The 16,576-nt window shown below is 47.7% G+C and overlaps 1 protein-coding gene across 2 annotated transcripts in view; it reads left to right on the top strand.

Annotated features, from left to right (window-relative positions):
* efr3a (EFR3 homolog A) overlaps positions 1 to 16,576 on the top strand; it is a 103,281-nt gene that overhangs the window by 60,019 nt on the left and 26,686 nt on the right. For both annotated transcript variants that reach the window (XM_083928065.1, XM_083928066.1), the window contains 2 exons: positions 12,843 to 12,921; positions 14,913 to 15,048. In XM_083928065.1, the coding sequence (XP_083784191.1) occupies positions 12,843 to 12,921; positions 14,913 to 15,048 (215 nt within the window). The remainder of the gene's footprint in view (positions 1 to 12,842; positions 12,922 to 14,912; positions 15,049 to 16,576) is intronic.

Genomic DNA, 16,576 nt, shown 5'->3' with positions numbered 1-16,576 from the left:
ACACTACTGGAACACGTTAAAACACTACTGAAACACTACTGAAACTTTAAATCACAATTAAATCACACTCTTTTAATAAACTCTGGCTTCACTCTCTACGCTGTTGCTGCTTTGTTGTGTGTGTAGGGACTCTTCTCATGCTGCTGCAGAGGTTTGCTGTTATTTTCAGCAGCATTAGTGGTTAAAAAAGACCTTTGAATGCCTTCACCGTGCTGCCCCAAGCTAACCACTGTTAGCCACGTCCGGCTGTTAGCATCTCTCCTGGATTTCTACCTTAATAGTTGATACACGTAAAAAACTGTCTCCATGGCAATGTGCTTTATTACATGTTACAGGGCAGTAAACACACACACACACACACACACACACACACACACACACACACACACACAGGTGTAGACACATTAACACACCTCCAGACAGAAGCACGTTTGGCTTCTTCCACTTCCATTCATTTCCTTGCACACACACCTGCTCTCAATCGCTCTACGTCTCCAACACACACACACACACACACACACACACACACAGACACACACACACTCGAGCACACTGAGGAAATGAAAGGAGCTCTCTTATCACGCAGGCGGCTGCCTCCTAAACGTGGCAAGCCGTCGCCACCCGGTGACCGACTCCTTCTCTCTCCCTCCTGGGGTTTCCATTTTCACCCCCCCGCCCCTGCCTTGCCACTCGCCACTCTACGCGCTCCGCATAAATTGGACAATTACCAAGTGAGCGGCTGAGCCCCCTGAGAGGCTTCCTGTGTCACAGCCCGTTTGTGCTCCGCCGAGCCGCTCGCTCCTCTTGAGCGCCGGCGTCACCTCGCTGCTTTTATCCGCAGAAGCTTCGGGAGAAAAAAGGTTCATGCAGAAATTTAAATGAGGTTTTTGTGTGTTCGCTATTTTTAGCCTCGCTAGCGCGGAGGCTCAGGGGACGCTGATGTCACTACGGTGAGCACTTAAAGCTGCATTCTCTCTAATGTCCACTTAAAGCTGCATTCTCTCTAATGTCCAGCAGGAGGAGACTCCACTTAAAGCTGCATTCTCTCTAATGTCCAGCAGGAGGAGACTCCACTTAAAGCTGCATTCTCTCTAATGTCCAGCAGGAGGAGACTCCACTTAAAGCTGCATTCTCTCTAATGTCCAGCAGGAGGAGACTCCACTTAAAGCTGCATTCTCTCTAATGTCCAGCAGGAGGAAACTCCACTTAAAGCTGCATTCTCTCTAATGTCCAGCAGGAGGAGACTCCACTTAAAGCTGCATTCTCTCTAATGTCCAGCAGGAGGAGACTCCACTTAAAGCTGCATTCTCTCTAATGTCCAACAGGAGGAGACTCCACTTAAAGCTGCATTCTCTCTAATGTCCAGCAGGAGGAGACTCCACTTAAAGCTGCATTCTCTCTCATGTCCAGCAGGAGGAGACTCCACTTAAAGCTGCAGTCTCTCTAATGTCCAGCAGGAGGAGACTCCACTTAAAGCTGCATTCTCTCTAAAGTCCAGCAGGAGGAGACTCCACTTAAAGCTGCATTCTCTCTAATGTCCAGCAGGAGGAGACTCCACTTAAAGCTGCATTCTCTCTAATGTCCAGCAGGAGGAGACTCCACTTAAAGCTGCATTCTCTCTAATGTCCAGCAGGAGGAGACTCCACTTAAAGCTGCATTCTCTCTAATGTCCAGCAGGGGGAGACTCCACTTAAAGCTGCATTCTCTCTAATGTCCAGCAGGAGGAGACTCCACTTAAAGCTGCATTCTCTCTAATGTCCAGCAGGAGGAGACTCCACTTAAAGCTGCATTCTCTCTAATGTCCAGCAGGGGGAGACTCCACTTAAAGCTGCATTCTCTCTAATGTCCAGCAGGAGGAGACTCCACTTAAAGCTGCATTCTCTCTAATGTCCAGCAGGAGGAGACTCCACTTAAAGCTGCATTCTCTCTAATGTCCAGCAGGAGGAGACTCCACTTAAAGCTGCATTCTCTCTAATGTCCAGCAGGGGGAGACTCCACTTAAAGCTGCATTCTCTCTAATGTCCAGCAGGAGGAGACTCCACTTAAAGCTGCATTCTCTCTAATGTCCAGCAGGAGGAGACTCCACTTAAAGCTGCATCCTCTCTAATGTCCAGCAGGAGGAGACTCCACTTAAAGCTGCATTCTCTCTAATGTCCAGCAGGAGGAGACTCCACTTAAAGCTGCATCCCCTCTAATGTCCAGCAGGAGGAGACTCCACTTAAAACTGCATTCTCTCTAATGTCCAGCAGGAGGAGACTCCACTTAAAGCTGCATTCTCTCTAATGTCCAGCAGGGGGAGACTCCACTTAAAGCTGAGGTGCCCCCCCCCCCCCCTGCGGTTATAGAAATGACAGCAGTGATATTGAGTGTGAAAAGCGGAGGGATGGCGTTGCCCCTCGGGGCCGTTTAAGTTGTTGAGTCATTATCCGTGTGAACATCGTCGGCTCCCGGGGCCTTTTCCTGGTGACGCTGGGAAGATGTTGGACTCTTCACACACACACACACACACACACACACACACACACACACACACACACACACTGAAACTGTCTCAGTGTTCTTGGGTTTCCGTCCTGTCCCAGTCTTGTGAATGTGATATCTCAGGAACCCCTGGAAGGATTTTCTTCAAATTTGGCACAAACGTCTGCTTGGCCTGGAGGAGTCAAGGGGAACTGTGACCTGGTGTTTGTCTGTTCGTCCCATTTTTCTATAGCTCTTTTTTTCTGAATGTGTATTTGTTTGGTATGTGTTCTCTCATCCCTCCACACAGGAGGTCATGTACGGGAGTATGAGGGAGCAGTATAAGCGTGCATTCACACCAAAAGCGATGGAGGCGGTTTAACCGTTCGTAACGCAAATATTTCGTCTTCTGTCGTTTGCTCACGTTTGTTTGATTTTTTATGCGCTTCCATCGCAGGTAGCAGCTGAAGCGGCTAACTAACTGAAGCTAACCCCTGGCTCAGTCTACTCTGCTGTTGTGCTAAATGGAGTTTATGCTAATGCTAACAGGGGTCTGAGGCTTTAAAAAGAACAGAAATGAGCTCTCAGAGGAAGTGTGTCGTTGTGTTGCAGTGAGATCAGGCCGTCAGTGATTTAACCTCTGAAGTCGTACAGGTGCTGGTCCTGATACGCTTCACTCTGCACTGACGGCTTTCTTCTTCTTCTTCTTCTTCTTCTTTGTCGTTTTCTTCTTCTGGATTTCTGGCAGACTTAAATTATATCCATATCCAGAAAGTGAATAACAAGCACATTCTGTTTAGAAAACAATAGAAGTGTATTTGGGCGTGATGACGTCTGGACACCACTGATTGTAAATGTATGAGTGTGCATTGGAAAGACCTGGCGGGGCGTGTAAGTGTTGTCAGCACGCAGACCTTGGTATAAGACAGGAAGCTCTGTTAAGGGCGCCCTCCCACTGTGCCTCCGTCCCGTGCCCCGTGCTTTAGGGTCCTTGTCCCCCCTCCAGGCCCGTTTGTACTCACACTACCTGGGCCTCGGAGAATGCTTCTTGCTGCCTATACGTCATCACGCCGTAACACGTCACACGCATTGATGACGTCATGGCGATGCGTGGCTTTGTTTCCAGATCTTTCCGTAGACCTCGGAGTTTTTGTGCGTCTTGTCGACTGTTTTTGAATCTTTTCATCGACCAAATCTGCAGTAAACACTCCACCTCCGCATCACACCAACGTGAACCTTTCACCGCCATTGTTTGAAATGTCTGCGCATGGTCCCTCCTTCTTTTTTCTGTGTCCCAACAGGCGCACAGGAAATGACCTCGGAACCGCCGTAGGGCTCGTGCTCGTACACGTGCGCACGCTCGTGCTCGTACACGTGCAAACGTGCTTTACTAAAGCCCACCTCTCCCAAACGGGCCGTGGACGGCCTGCTGTCCACAGTTATGCGGGGAGCGGTTGCACTCACACTGGTCAAACGCACTAGGCTTGACCCGCAAAACCTGTTTTGGCCCGGTGCGGAGGGACAGTGTGAGTGCGCCCTAAGAGACACTAGGTATTGGAATTGTGGATCTTGGAGCTCTGTGATGAGTGTGTCAGACCTTGATTCAATTCATTCTCCTTGATTGCTGTGAGACGTCTCTGCTGACTCCTTCTTGTAGACCTTTCTATCTTTATAACACATCGTTCGACCATAATGAAGAATCTGTCCAACTGTGACTGAACTCCAGCGGACAGACGATCAGTGAGCGGGACAGGTATCGAGTGCAACGGCGGCTTAAGTTCCTACAACACTTAAACGTTACAAACAATCAATACAGAGGCGCCCGGAGGTCTGAGCCATAATGGCACGACAGTTTAGCCCAAGTCCGTCACAACAGAGGGACGTAAAGTACAGAGGGAGGAGGAGAAGGGCTGTGAAGTGACTGTAAGAGACGAGGAAGAGAAAGACGTTTATACCTGCAGATGTTTGTTGTGTCCAGTCGAAGGAAATGAACAGATGTCACCATGAAACGTCTCCAGTTCATCGCTGACATTAGACGATTCTTTTTAATAGGAAGGTGTGTGTGTGTGTGTGTGTGTGTGTGTGTGTGTGTGTGTGTGTGTGTGTGTGTGTGTGTGTGTGTGTGTGTGTGTGTGTGTGTGTGTGTGTGTGTGTGTGTGTGTGTGTGTGTGTGTGTGTGTGTGTGTGTGTGTGTGTGTGTGTGTGTGTGTGTGTGTGTGTCTGTGTGTGTGTGTGTGTGTGTGTGTGTGTGTGTTGGAGACGTAGAGTGAGTGAGAGCAGGTGTGTGTGCAAGGAAATGAATGGAAGTGAAAGAAGGCAAACGTGTTTGTGTCTGGAGGTGTGTTAATGTGTTTACACCCGTGTGTGTGTGTGTGTGTGTGTGTGTTTATATACCGCCCTGTAACATTATATTATATAGTTTTATGAAACGCCATTGTTTGAAATGTCCGCGCATGGTCCCTCCTTTTTTCTACGTCCCAACAGGCGCACAGGAAATGACCTCAGAACCGCCGTAGGCCTCGTGCTCGTACACGTGCGCACGCTCGTGCTCGTACACGTGCAAACGTGCTTTACTAAAGCCCACCTCTCCCAACCGGGCCGTGGACGGCAACCGTACCTCACCTAGGCGCGGTACGGTTGCACTCAAACTGGTCAAACGAACCAGACTTTACCCGTGAAACGTGCTTGAGCACGGTACGGAGGCACAGTGTGAGTGCGCCCTAAAGCAGTGGATGTAGGTGTTACCCAGCCTCAGTGTGCTGGTCGCACGTGTTGTCGGACTCATGCAGCAGTCGTTCGTTCCTCAGTTTGAACTATTTCCTGGTGTTTGTGTTTTAACTGATGCTCATTCAGACCTGCAGTCTTGTCGTCTCTGATGCTGTTGCTCATTGACGCTCTGACTGTATTTTCTCAGTTTGACGCCAGAGTTTAAACAAAAAGCTTCGGAGCGACCACATGAAACAAAGAAATGTCTTATCTGATTGGAGCTTTGTGAGTATTTGAGTCGTCCTGCGCTTGATTGAAGCCGTGAGTCAGAGCGACGCGCTGTAAATAAGAGGAAACGCTAACAGACTGCTGCTGCTCGCTAATTCAATCAGGGAGCGATCCTCTTAATGCTGCCGTTAACAATTCATTACATAATATCACTGAGACTGCTTCCACATCTGTAGGGCCTCTTCAAGGCATTTAATCATTTCTCGCTTTCCCTTTTTGCCTCTGAGCTTTTTCATTTGTCTGACGCTCCGTCTTCACTCTGCTCACACCAACACGACCCTCTCCTGAGCGCTTCCTTTGACCTTTCAGTGACCTTGGATCAATGGCAAACCATTAAATATGCATCAGAATCTCTTTTTGTCCTGGTGCAGTCGCCTCTGGGAGCTGCTGCTGTCTGTTTCTTCACCTTCACAGGCAACTTGTGACGTTGCGTTTATTTTTTTATTGTTTCCTTTTAAAGCTGTGACAATTAAAATGATAATTACCGTATTCTCCGCACAAGTTGCACCTAAACACCTTCAAATGTCTCAAAAGCCGACAGTGCGCCTTATAACCCGGTGCTCCTTATATATGGACCAATATTGAGCCACAACAGGTCTCCAACTACGGTGAGCAGCCGCCGACTCTATTTTCCCCCGTAGAAGAAGTAACGCGCGGTGCATGTTGAGATATACGACTGCGTGAAGCGTGCCGTTTCATTTCCATGTGTGTGTTTGTGTAAAGAGCCCAAAATGGCTCCTGTTAAGAGACACGCTTACGACGCAGAGTTTACACTCAAGGCCATTAGTCACGCAGTAGAACACGGGAATAGAGCAGCAGCCAGAGAGTTGAACATGAACCAATCAATGGTGCCGAAGTGGAGGAAGCAACTAGACGACCTCCCCTGACTGTTGTGTTGACGTTCCCTTTAGAGCAGCTCCATCTAATGGATGCAGAACGTGACCCCAGCCTCCACTGTAGCGTCTGTTCTTTGCGCCTGATAAAGTGGTGCGCCTTATAGTGCGGAAAATACGGTACCAGCATCGTGTACATCTGATATCACACTGAATGTTAAGAAGGAGACATTCACAACATGAACGCAGAGAGGCGTAAACAGGTAAACTAAGGGCAGAAAAGAATAATTGAATAATTAGGGGCGTGGCCTCTTGAGCGACAGCTAGCCTCTTGCCCTCACTTCTCCTCGGAGGCTAGCTGTCAGGATTAGCATCATTAGCATGCTAACTCCATCATTTCGACCTGGACTGCGGTCATTCGTGTGTTGGTGTTTCCAAAGTGATAAGATGGTTTGCTCTTCGATCGACTGAACAAACAGATGGTTTATGAACACAACGCGTTAACGTTAGCTCTGTTATGCTAATTAAATAGCTGCACTTGCACCATGACTTGGATCTCACCTGCTATCGATGGCGCGTACACTAGATGCTAATCGGAGCAGGGGGAGGATATAGATATGTATATAAATATATGAAGGAGTACCAAGGCTTCACTGTGGTCTGGTCTTTTCATTTCCCTCTCAATAAAACAGGCGCGTTGCCTCTCATCCGTCTGTCTGTGTGTGAAACCAGTTCTCCTCCTGCAGGGAAGAAGAGGAGGAGGAAGGAGAGGCGTCTTCAGACTATAAATAGCAGGGATTGGGGTTAACGGGTGGGGAGGGGGGTTGGGGGGTTGGGGGGTTTGGATTGACGTCACTTTGGTGAACGGGTCTCATAAAACCAGCTTTCAATCCTCTTTATCGCTGCTTTCTGCTTTCATTACACTTTCTTTTCCTCCTCTCTCTCTCTCTGAGTTCTTCTTCTCTGTGCCTCCTTCCTTTCTTTCAGTAACACCAGTTTGCTTCATTCCTGACAGGCTGTTTAAAATGGCCGCTGTGCGACTTTAGACTGAACCACTGTTGAATGCTCTTTGTGAGGGATGGATGTCCTTCCTTAGGTACTAATGTGGTCATTTTCAGCACCTACATGCATCAACTAAGCCGTCGAGACGTTTTGTTTTTTGGTGCAACAACAATAACTGAGATATCCTGTAGAGTCGTCCCTTAAAGCAGTTTCAGTCCAAAGCAACTGGACTTGGTTATTTGTCAGGAAGACGTTTCACCTCTCATCCAAGAGGCTTCATCAGTTCATGTACGCATCTGACCAGGACCAGGACCAGGACCAGGCTGGGACTGGACTAGGACCAGGGCCAGGACCAGGCTGGGACCAGGACCAGGACCAGGCTGGGACTGGTCCAACTAACTGGTGTGGAGATCCTGGTATTGAACCTCTCACAAGGTCGATGATGTCACTGGAACCCTTTGTGCTCCAAGTGCCAATGACCGTCGTTAGAGTGACAGTCGTTGGAGTCACAGGAGGCTTTTGTGAACCGTTGTTCTTTGAGGACTCTTTGAGTCGTTGACGCCAACGACTGTCGTTAAGACTCAATAGAGCACTAACCAAGTCCAAACCTACTTCCACCAACGACTGTCACTCTAACGACGGTCGTTGGCACTTGGAGCACAAAGGGTTCCAGTGACATCATCGGCCTTGTGAGAGGTTAAATACCTGGATCTCCACACCAGTAAGTTGGACCAGTCCCAGCCTGGTCCTGGTCCAGTCCCAGCCTGGTCCTGGTCCTGGTCCTGGTCCAGTCCCAGCCTGGTCCTGGTCCTGGTCCTGGTCCAGCCTGGTCCAGTCCCAGCCTGGTCCTGTTCCTGGTCCTGGTCCTGGTCCTGGTCCAGTCCCAGCCTGGTCCTGGTCCTGGTCAGATGCGTACATGAACTGATGAAGCCTCTTGGATGAGAGGTGAAACGTCTTCCTGACAAATAACCAAGTCCAGTTGCTTTGGACTGAAATTGCTTTGAGGAGAACGACGACCTGGACCCATGAGAACATTCACAGACTCATTAAATAATATAAAAAACATAAATTATTGATAAAATGAGACGTAAATTGAAATCGGCTTTTTCATTTACCTTCATATTAACCTCCATATTTATGAGTTCATGAGTTTATGAGTTTATGAGTTTTATGAGTTCCTGGTCCAGTCCCAGCCTGGTCCCAGCCTGGTTCTGGTCCTGGTCCTGGTCCTAGTCCTGGTCCTGGTCCTGGTCCTGGTCCAGCCCCAGCCTGGTCCTGGTCCTGGTCCTGGTCCTGGTCAGATGTGTACATGAACTGATGAAGCCTCTTGGATGAGAGGTGAAACGTCTTCCTGACAAATAACCAAGTCCAGTTGCTTTGGACTGAAACTGCTTTGAGGAGAACGACGACCTGGACACATGAGAACATTCACAGACCTGTAGAGTCGCTAACTCTGATTAGCTCGGGGCAGCGATCTATAAATCTATAAAAGCGTCACTCAGAGTAAATAAGGAAGGAGCAAACATGGCTGCTGCAGTGAACACCATGAAGAGATTCAATGATAGTGAGGTTTTAAAAAGGTACGGCCTTAACAGAGACGGCATTATGAACGTGACAGAGTCAGTCAGGGATGACATCACATCACCAACCTATAAAAACCACCCAACATCACCTTTCACCCACAAGTTGAGTGAGGATCAGGAGTCGGTCTTGGGTCCAGTTTGGTTTCCTCTTCTGTTTTGGCATGTGTCCGTATCAGCCATGGTTATTCTAGTCTAGGGTTTCTCAACAGGGGCGCTACCACCCCCTGGGGGGTGTTCGTACAACCATGGGGGGCGCTGGGAACGTGAGAGGTTTTTTCTTTCATAGTTTTCAAATCTGTTTGGTGCAAAAATAGCCTACCTGAAGTAATATCTGCATATCCACTGACTGTCTAATGAGCTGCCAGACTCGTCAGGAGGCCTACCTGGAGCACAATCAGCTGAACACACTTGACAGCACCATCTAGTGTCTCAAGATTGTAGTCGCAACAACAAAAAATAAGTCCAGCAGTGGGGTTGCCAGGTTGGTCAGACCCGGCCCAGTAGCCTCCAGGAGACCGGAGTCTGTTTGAGCCTGTTTGAACCCGTCCCCTCCAGAAAATCACACCATCAAAACAAGGATTAGAGGAGTTTGACTGACAGTTAGCGTTAGCCGTTAGCGTTAGCCGTTCCAGCTAAGTGCAGATGAAAGTGATGTTAGCATCCAGGAGCAGCGTAGCCATGTGGGCGTGCGTTTGAATGGCGTTCCTCTCCTTTCTCTCAGTCCATGGAGTGAATGGCTCTGGTTGTTGCCCGTCTCCGCTCACTCAGCTGCTGGGACAAAGAACGCCCCCTTCACTGAGGCTCCCAAGCAGCTGCAGGATTGGCTAACTCCATTTCACCCAGTGCCAGCCTACAGTAGCTGCACCCAACAACAGACAACCCTGGCAACCAGCAACGCCCAACGCTATTGGATGCTACCATGGAAACACAACGGGACAGATATAAGATATAATGACTCAAAATGAACGTTAAAGCTCTGTCTGAAACAGAATACAGTGTTAACATTAAGTTAATTACGGGTGCCTACTTTACCCACAATGCAACTCAACCACTGACAGTTCAGTTGGAGATTTTGGTGCTTTATGCTCTAGATCAGGGGTCCGCAACCTTTGACATGAAGTGACATTTTAAACAGTTTCTTGTAAATCAGTGTGCCATATCAATGTCAACGAAGCCCGTGTGTACCGGAGCGTACTGGCCAATCAGAGGCAGGGTTGGGCGGGTCTTAGTGAATGTAGAAGAAGAAAAAAGTAGTGACGTCCAAATAAAGCTTCATGAAGCTATAGATGGCACTGACTGTTCAACAAAGGCTCATTTTCTCATTGACTACAAACTCACCAGTCCTGGAGCCTTTTCCCTTTAACCCAAGAGCTCCATCCAGTGGCGTCATCAGGTAAAACGCTTCATGGAGCTTCACAAGGAGTCAGTCAGTTGCATGTGGATGAGTCAACACTGCAGTCAGCCTACAGTAGCTGCACCCAACAACAACAACAACAACAGACAACCCTGGCAACCAGCAACGCCCAACGCTATTGGCTGCTACCATGGAAACACAACGGGACAGGAAGTCATTGTTTTTAAACTATTGATTCAGACTAAATATATTTTTTTATGAAAAAGCAAAACCTTCATTCTGTTCCTCTCAGAATGAAGGTTAAAGCTCTTTTTTCCACATTTGTCACATTGTTGAGACTGTGATATGTAACAGATTTGCTGCTGACCTGCTGCTCTCAGTGATGTGAAGCCGGTCTTCACTTCAGAGGAACATCAGTGTCGTTTGAATCAACGCGTCAGTCAAACGTCGAGTGAGAAACACGGGGGGACGTGGGGGCAGAGTTTAAGATGAGAAAACCCTTTTGAGTGAGATGGACGCGCGAGGTCAGCGGCGTCAGCGTCCGGTCAGAGGTCCTGGTTTGATACGGCCGTCATGAATGAAGCGTTGGTGGTCGTGTGGATGAAAGGCGTCTGAAAGGCGCTCGAGGTCAGAGAGCGGCGGATCACAGGGACGAAGAAAAGCAATAATGTTCAGCTCCTGGAAGAATGGAGTCAGTTCCTCTCTTTGGTTCTCCTTCTCAAAGCTTCAGCACCAAGCACCATTACTAACAATTAATATATAATATCTGGGGTCGTCCCATTAGGCGTGGTAACATAACAGGTGTGTGTGTGTTTGAGTGTGCATGTGTGTGTATGTGAGGGAGAGCGAGAGAGACGCTGTGTGTGTGTGTGTGTGTGTGTTGAAGGAAATACTCTCGCAATTTACCGTGAATGAGTCAAATACCTGCAAAACCAATGACATTCCCAACAGCCTCAGCTGCTTTGTTTTGTCACCATTAGCATGTTGCGTTGCTAACACCCTAACACGGTAAATGCTACACCAGCACGCGGTGTTAGCACTGTCACTGTGAGCGTGTTAGCACAACTTTGTTTCCATCCCTTCCCGATCAGAAAACCCTGATCTGTTCTCCGCCCCTCGGGCAGCGAGCAGGCGGGTGATTAAGTCCACCTCCTTCATGCGTGCGCGTCGACACAAATAGCAGATGTATGTAATATGTGAGTTTACCTGGAGGGCAGGTCGGCTCCCACAGAGGTGAGTACATCTGCAGCTCTCACTCATCTGCATGTCTTTAACACCCACAGGAGGTTTCAAACGACCTCTTGACCTTGTTTGTGTCTCTCCTCTGTTCAAAATGAAGCAGTACACGGGCGTACTTTCCCTAAGATCAGTGGCATCTTTATTCCTTCTGCATCTCTGATCCACCTCTGCATCATCTATGTATATCCGTCTATCTTTACCTCCGAGTCTGCAGGCCGCTCTGCCAACGATCAAACAGCTCAGTCGCATGTTTATGGCTTAAAGGATATTAATGCTTATTTTTGATCAATATCTAATAAACATTAAAGAATTGTCCTTATACTTCAAACTCCAATAACTGCTTTATTTAAACTATGACTGAACTCAACCAATAAATAAGCTGATATATGGACAGATATGAGTTTATTGCAGCCTGTAACCAATGTTTAGGGCGGTGCACAGTGAAGCGTCTACCCACCTTTGTGTGTAACATTTAACATATATGTTGTTTTTCTCTAGTGTGTGTGAACGTGTTGTTCTGTAACTTAAACCATCACCTTTAGGACTTCCTGTTGTCTCTAGCAGCCCGTGGACGGACTTCTCTGTAAAGGACTCAGGTCCCTCTCCTCTCTTTAGCTCGCCTACAGCCAACAGTGATGCTAGCTTATTGTCACTCTGATCCTTTCCAATCTTTTGTATTGAAACTGTTGCACAATAATTTTCCTCGGGATAAAGAAAGCTTCTTGAATCTTTATGCTAAATGGAGTCTGCTACTGTGAACAAATAAACCAGTCCACACATGCTGTTCTTCAGTTCTACATTCTGCAGCGGCGGCCCAGAGACAGACCTAAGGTCGCCCACCATCCCGTAATGGCAGCCTGGCTCCTCTCCTGGTGGTCCGGGATCAGACCCCCGATGCAGGGGTTAAGTATCAGTCCCCTGGTGCTGGGGTAAGGTCCGGCTGAGGGTCTTCGGGCTGCAGGGCGCTGCAGAGTGTGTTTAGCGGAGGCACAGTATGTGTGGACGTGGAGGAAACACTGACGTGGAATATATTGTGCTGTTAGCTGCTAATGTTAGCTATTGTAAGCTCACTAATGCAGATGAACTGCTAGCTAGCTGACGTAGCAACATCCTGTCTTGAGTGGATAACCGATTCATCCAAGCTCCTGGCTGGCTCGCCATTTGTAAACGGCGTTATCAGCTCATGTTACAAAGCAACCAACGAGCCATAAACCCTGGTTGGTTCTGGCAGGACGAGGATTGTAGTCGTAGTTAGAAAGCAACGTTGTTTGTTAGTTGGACACAGGAAGTCCATCCATCCTCACTGACTTTCTCCTTCTGGGCTTTTTATCAGACGAGAATATTAATGATGATCTTTATTTATTTGTGTGTCTTCAGTCACCTGGACAACCACCACCTGTGGGACCCCAATGAGTTTGCTGTTTCCTGCTTCAGAATCATCATGTACTCCATCCAGGTACAGGAGCCTACACACACGTTCTATTTCTACGTTGTCTGCTTTGTTTTAAAGTACTAAAGTTGTGTTATTTTGTTTCTGTGACTAACAGTTTAAAGTTAGAGGCCAAAACCAAGAGTATGTTGTTATTTAAGCTGTTGGAACAAACTCCAGGGGTCGATTATAAGTCGAAAAGTAACATTTTATTCTAATCGAATGAATGAATTTAAGCCACATTATCAGTTTCTTTACATCATATGAATCATAAATTCAAATCATCATTCATTCATCCATCTTCAACTGCTTGTCGCTGTCTCGGGGGGCTGGAGCCGATCCCAGCTGACATCGGGCGTGAGGCGGGGTCCACCCTGGACAGGACGCCAGTCTATCACAGGACACATAGAGACGAACAGAGACAGACAACCATTCACACCTACGGGTGATTTAGAGTCATCAATGAACCGAACACCTGCACGTCTTTGGACTGTGGGAGGAAACCGGAGAACCCGGAGAAAACCCACGCAGACACGGGGACAACATGCAAACTCCACACAGAAGGGCCCCAGCCGGGATTCGAACCAGGAACCCTCTTGCTGTGAGACGACAGTGCTAATTTGGTCTTTAAATAACAACGTAGCGCTCTTTCATAGTTCCATTTCGTATTTCTACGACGTTTGAGTTCTCAGTTCTTTTAAAAAACAACAGAACTGTCGTTGAACCTTTTTCCTGTCGATGAAAACGTGTTTCACTAAATAAAGAACTCATCGTAAAAAGGTATTGAACCGGAAATAGTATTTTGAAAAGGTGTTACATCCGACTGAAAGACCGGACAGAGGAGGATTGACAGCACTAGCTGTTATGGCGCCACCCTCTGGCTGAATTGCACCAAATTGGGCACTGCAGGTACGCGGCAACGCACCTGTGAAGCAGATCGGACGGAGAGTCCTTCAGAAATGCAGATTACAAACAGTCTCACAGAGATTCTTTGCTTTATAGTTAGATTTTATCAGCTGGACTTTATTATTCATGCAATTGTTTACATGCGAGCACAAGGCGCACTGTCCGCCCCGCCTTCCCCCTTCTGTTGGATCTCGCTGCAGCACCTGTCAGTCATGGTGACGAGCTGTCATCCGGCCTGAGGCGTGAAGTCAGCGGCGTCCCTGAAGTCTCCACAGGCAGATGGAGAGCACAGCTGATCACGGTGTTACTCAGATTCACTCTCTTTTTTTATATCCAGGCTCAAATCCTCTCGCACTGAATTCTGCCTCTTAGGAGGTTCTTCGTCCAGGCTGCAAAGCATCAGCACGGATGGATAAACGTACGGACCTATAGGTTTGCAAAGCGACCACGAAGAAATGCTGAATGAGTGAAAACGGGACAAAGGGGCCTTCACAGTTCAGCATCTAAGGGCGCCCTCCCACTGTGCCTCCGTCCCGTGCCCCGTGCTTTAGGGTCCTTGTCCCCCCCTCCAGGCCCGTTTGTACTCACACTACCTGGGCCTCGGAGAATGCTTCTTGCTGCCTATACATCATCACGCCGTAACACGTCACACGCATTGATGACGTCATGGCGATGCGTGGCTTTGTTTCCAGATCTTTCCGTAGACCTCAGAGTTTTTGTGCGTCTTGTCGACTGTTTTTGAATCTTTTCATCGACCAAATCTGCAGTAAACACTCCACCTCCGCATCACACCAACGTGAACCTTTCACCGCCATTGTTTGAAATGTCCGCGCATGGTCCCTCCTTCTTTTTTCTACGTCCCAACAGGCGCACAGGAAATGACCTCAGAACCGCCGTAGGCCTCGTGCTCGTACACGTGCAAACGTGCTTTACTAAAGCCCACCTCTCCCAAACGGGCCGTGGACGGCAAGCGTGCCGCTCCTAGACGTGGTACGGTTGCACTCACACTGGTCAAAGGAACCAGACTTTAGCCGTGAAACCTGTTTCAGGCACGGTACGGAGGCAAAGTGTGAGTGCGCCCTTAAACCCTCTTGGTCTCTCATGTCTTCCAGGCTCAGCACTCCCATCACGTCATCCAGCAGGTTCTGAATCACCTGGACACCAACAACAAGAACACACCGCGATTCAGAGCCGGCATCGTCCAGGTCCTCCTGGAGACGGTGGCCATCGCCGCCAAAGGCTCAGTGGGTGAGTTACAGGACTGTACTGGTTTCCACTGCTGCACCAGTGACTCAGGAGGTGGTAGAGTGAATAACAAAAGGTGTAATCTTGCACTTTTATTAAACACACAACAAAAAAACCTACTTTTTGATGATATGAAGGTTTCAATAAGTCACTTTTGTCCCAACTTTGTAATCACAAAGTCCCGGGATTGAACTCAAACCATAATCAGAGATTTAATCTGAGGATTTCTGACAGAAAACAAGAACAGTGAGGTGTTTAAAAAAGGTGCGGATGTGATATGCTGAAGTGTTTCAAAGGGTAACACCTTATGAGAAGAGAAGAATATTCTTCCATCCAGTTATTTTCTGCCATTTCTCGGTGGCAGCAGGCGAAGCAAGGTGGTCTTTCTTTATGCTGTCACTTGTCACTGGAATGAAAACCTGCAGCCACAGCGACTCTTTACTGGATCAGTTTGACACCCCTGTCTTAGACGCACAAAACCCTCGATACGGTCGGAGGAGTGAAGAGAAATAGATTAAATTAAAAATGAAAACAGGTAACTGAGTTTTAAGTGTTTAAATGAAGGTGATTCTCTCCACTGAGGGGAGGTCATATTTTTTTAAATCGACCTTTTACACCTTGCTGTTTGTTATGTGTTTAATTCCTCCAACCTGCCGTCGCCCTTTCCTCTGGATAGGAATGATTCAGCAGACCAAAAGAAGTGACAAGTTCACCTTTGAAAGTGAAATCACGACTCCTCCAAAACTCTGGCTCGGTACAGTATGACAGTGTGGTTAGACTTAGACTTAGTGGATGTATAGAGCAGTTTCCGCAGACCAACCCCCCCCCCCCCCCCCCCCCCCCCCTTGTTTATATGACTAGTTTGTAGGTCCATTTAATTGTGAGGTTATGGATCGGAGATGCATGATAATGGCAGCCGTACAAAACGTCTCTTTTGCCAACAGGTCCTATATTTTTAAATCTACATCTAAGAACATTTAACAGCCCTGCAACAACGTCAAGGCTTTAAGATTTAAAAACACAGGTTTTCTCTGGTGGTTTCAGTCCATGCAGGAAATGTATTTGTTTCAAAACACCTTTCTTGGGACAGAATATGGCAAAATAATAATCATGGTGGCAAACATGGAGTTGAATTAGTTAAATGCATTGATGAGACATGAATGATACAGACAGAGAGGTATTGACCTCAGGATGGATGAAGACAAAAGACGAAGTATTGTCTTTGAACAGGAAGTACTTTTTGAAGAAAGAATGATGGCTTCAGACGGGGAGATTGGGTTTAGTTCAGTCAAAAGTCTCCGGTGTGTAACAACGCATGAAACCGATATCACAAGATAACGCGAGAGCTTGAAGTCACGCTCTGCCTCCAACACTACTACAACTATATTCTATATTCTGTTCTGTTTTTAGGGCGACTTTAACATCGGTCTAGGGACTACAGATGAAAGACAGTAATGTTATTAATGTGCACTGTCCCTGTTTTCAAATAAACTAAACTTCAACACCAGCGATCGTCTGACCAATGGTGACC

Source organism: Echiichthys vipera (genome assembly GCF_963691815.1).
Source record: "Echiichthys vipera genome assembly, chromosome: 15".
Lineage (NCBI taxonomy): Eukaryota > Metazoa > Chordata > Actinopteri > Perciformes > Trachinidae > Echiichthys > Echiichthys vipera.
This window is presented reverse-complemented; position numbering and strand designations above follow the sequence as displayed.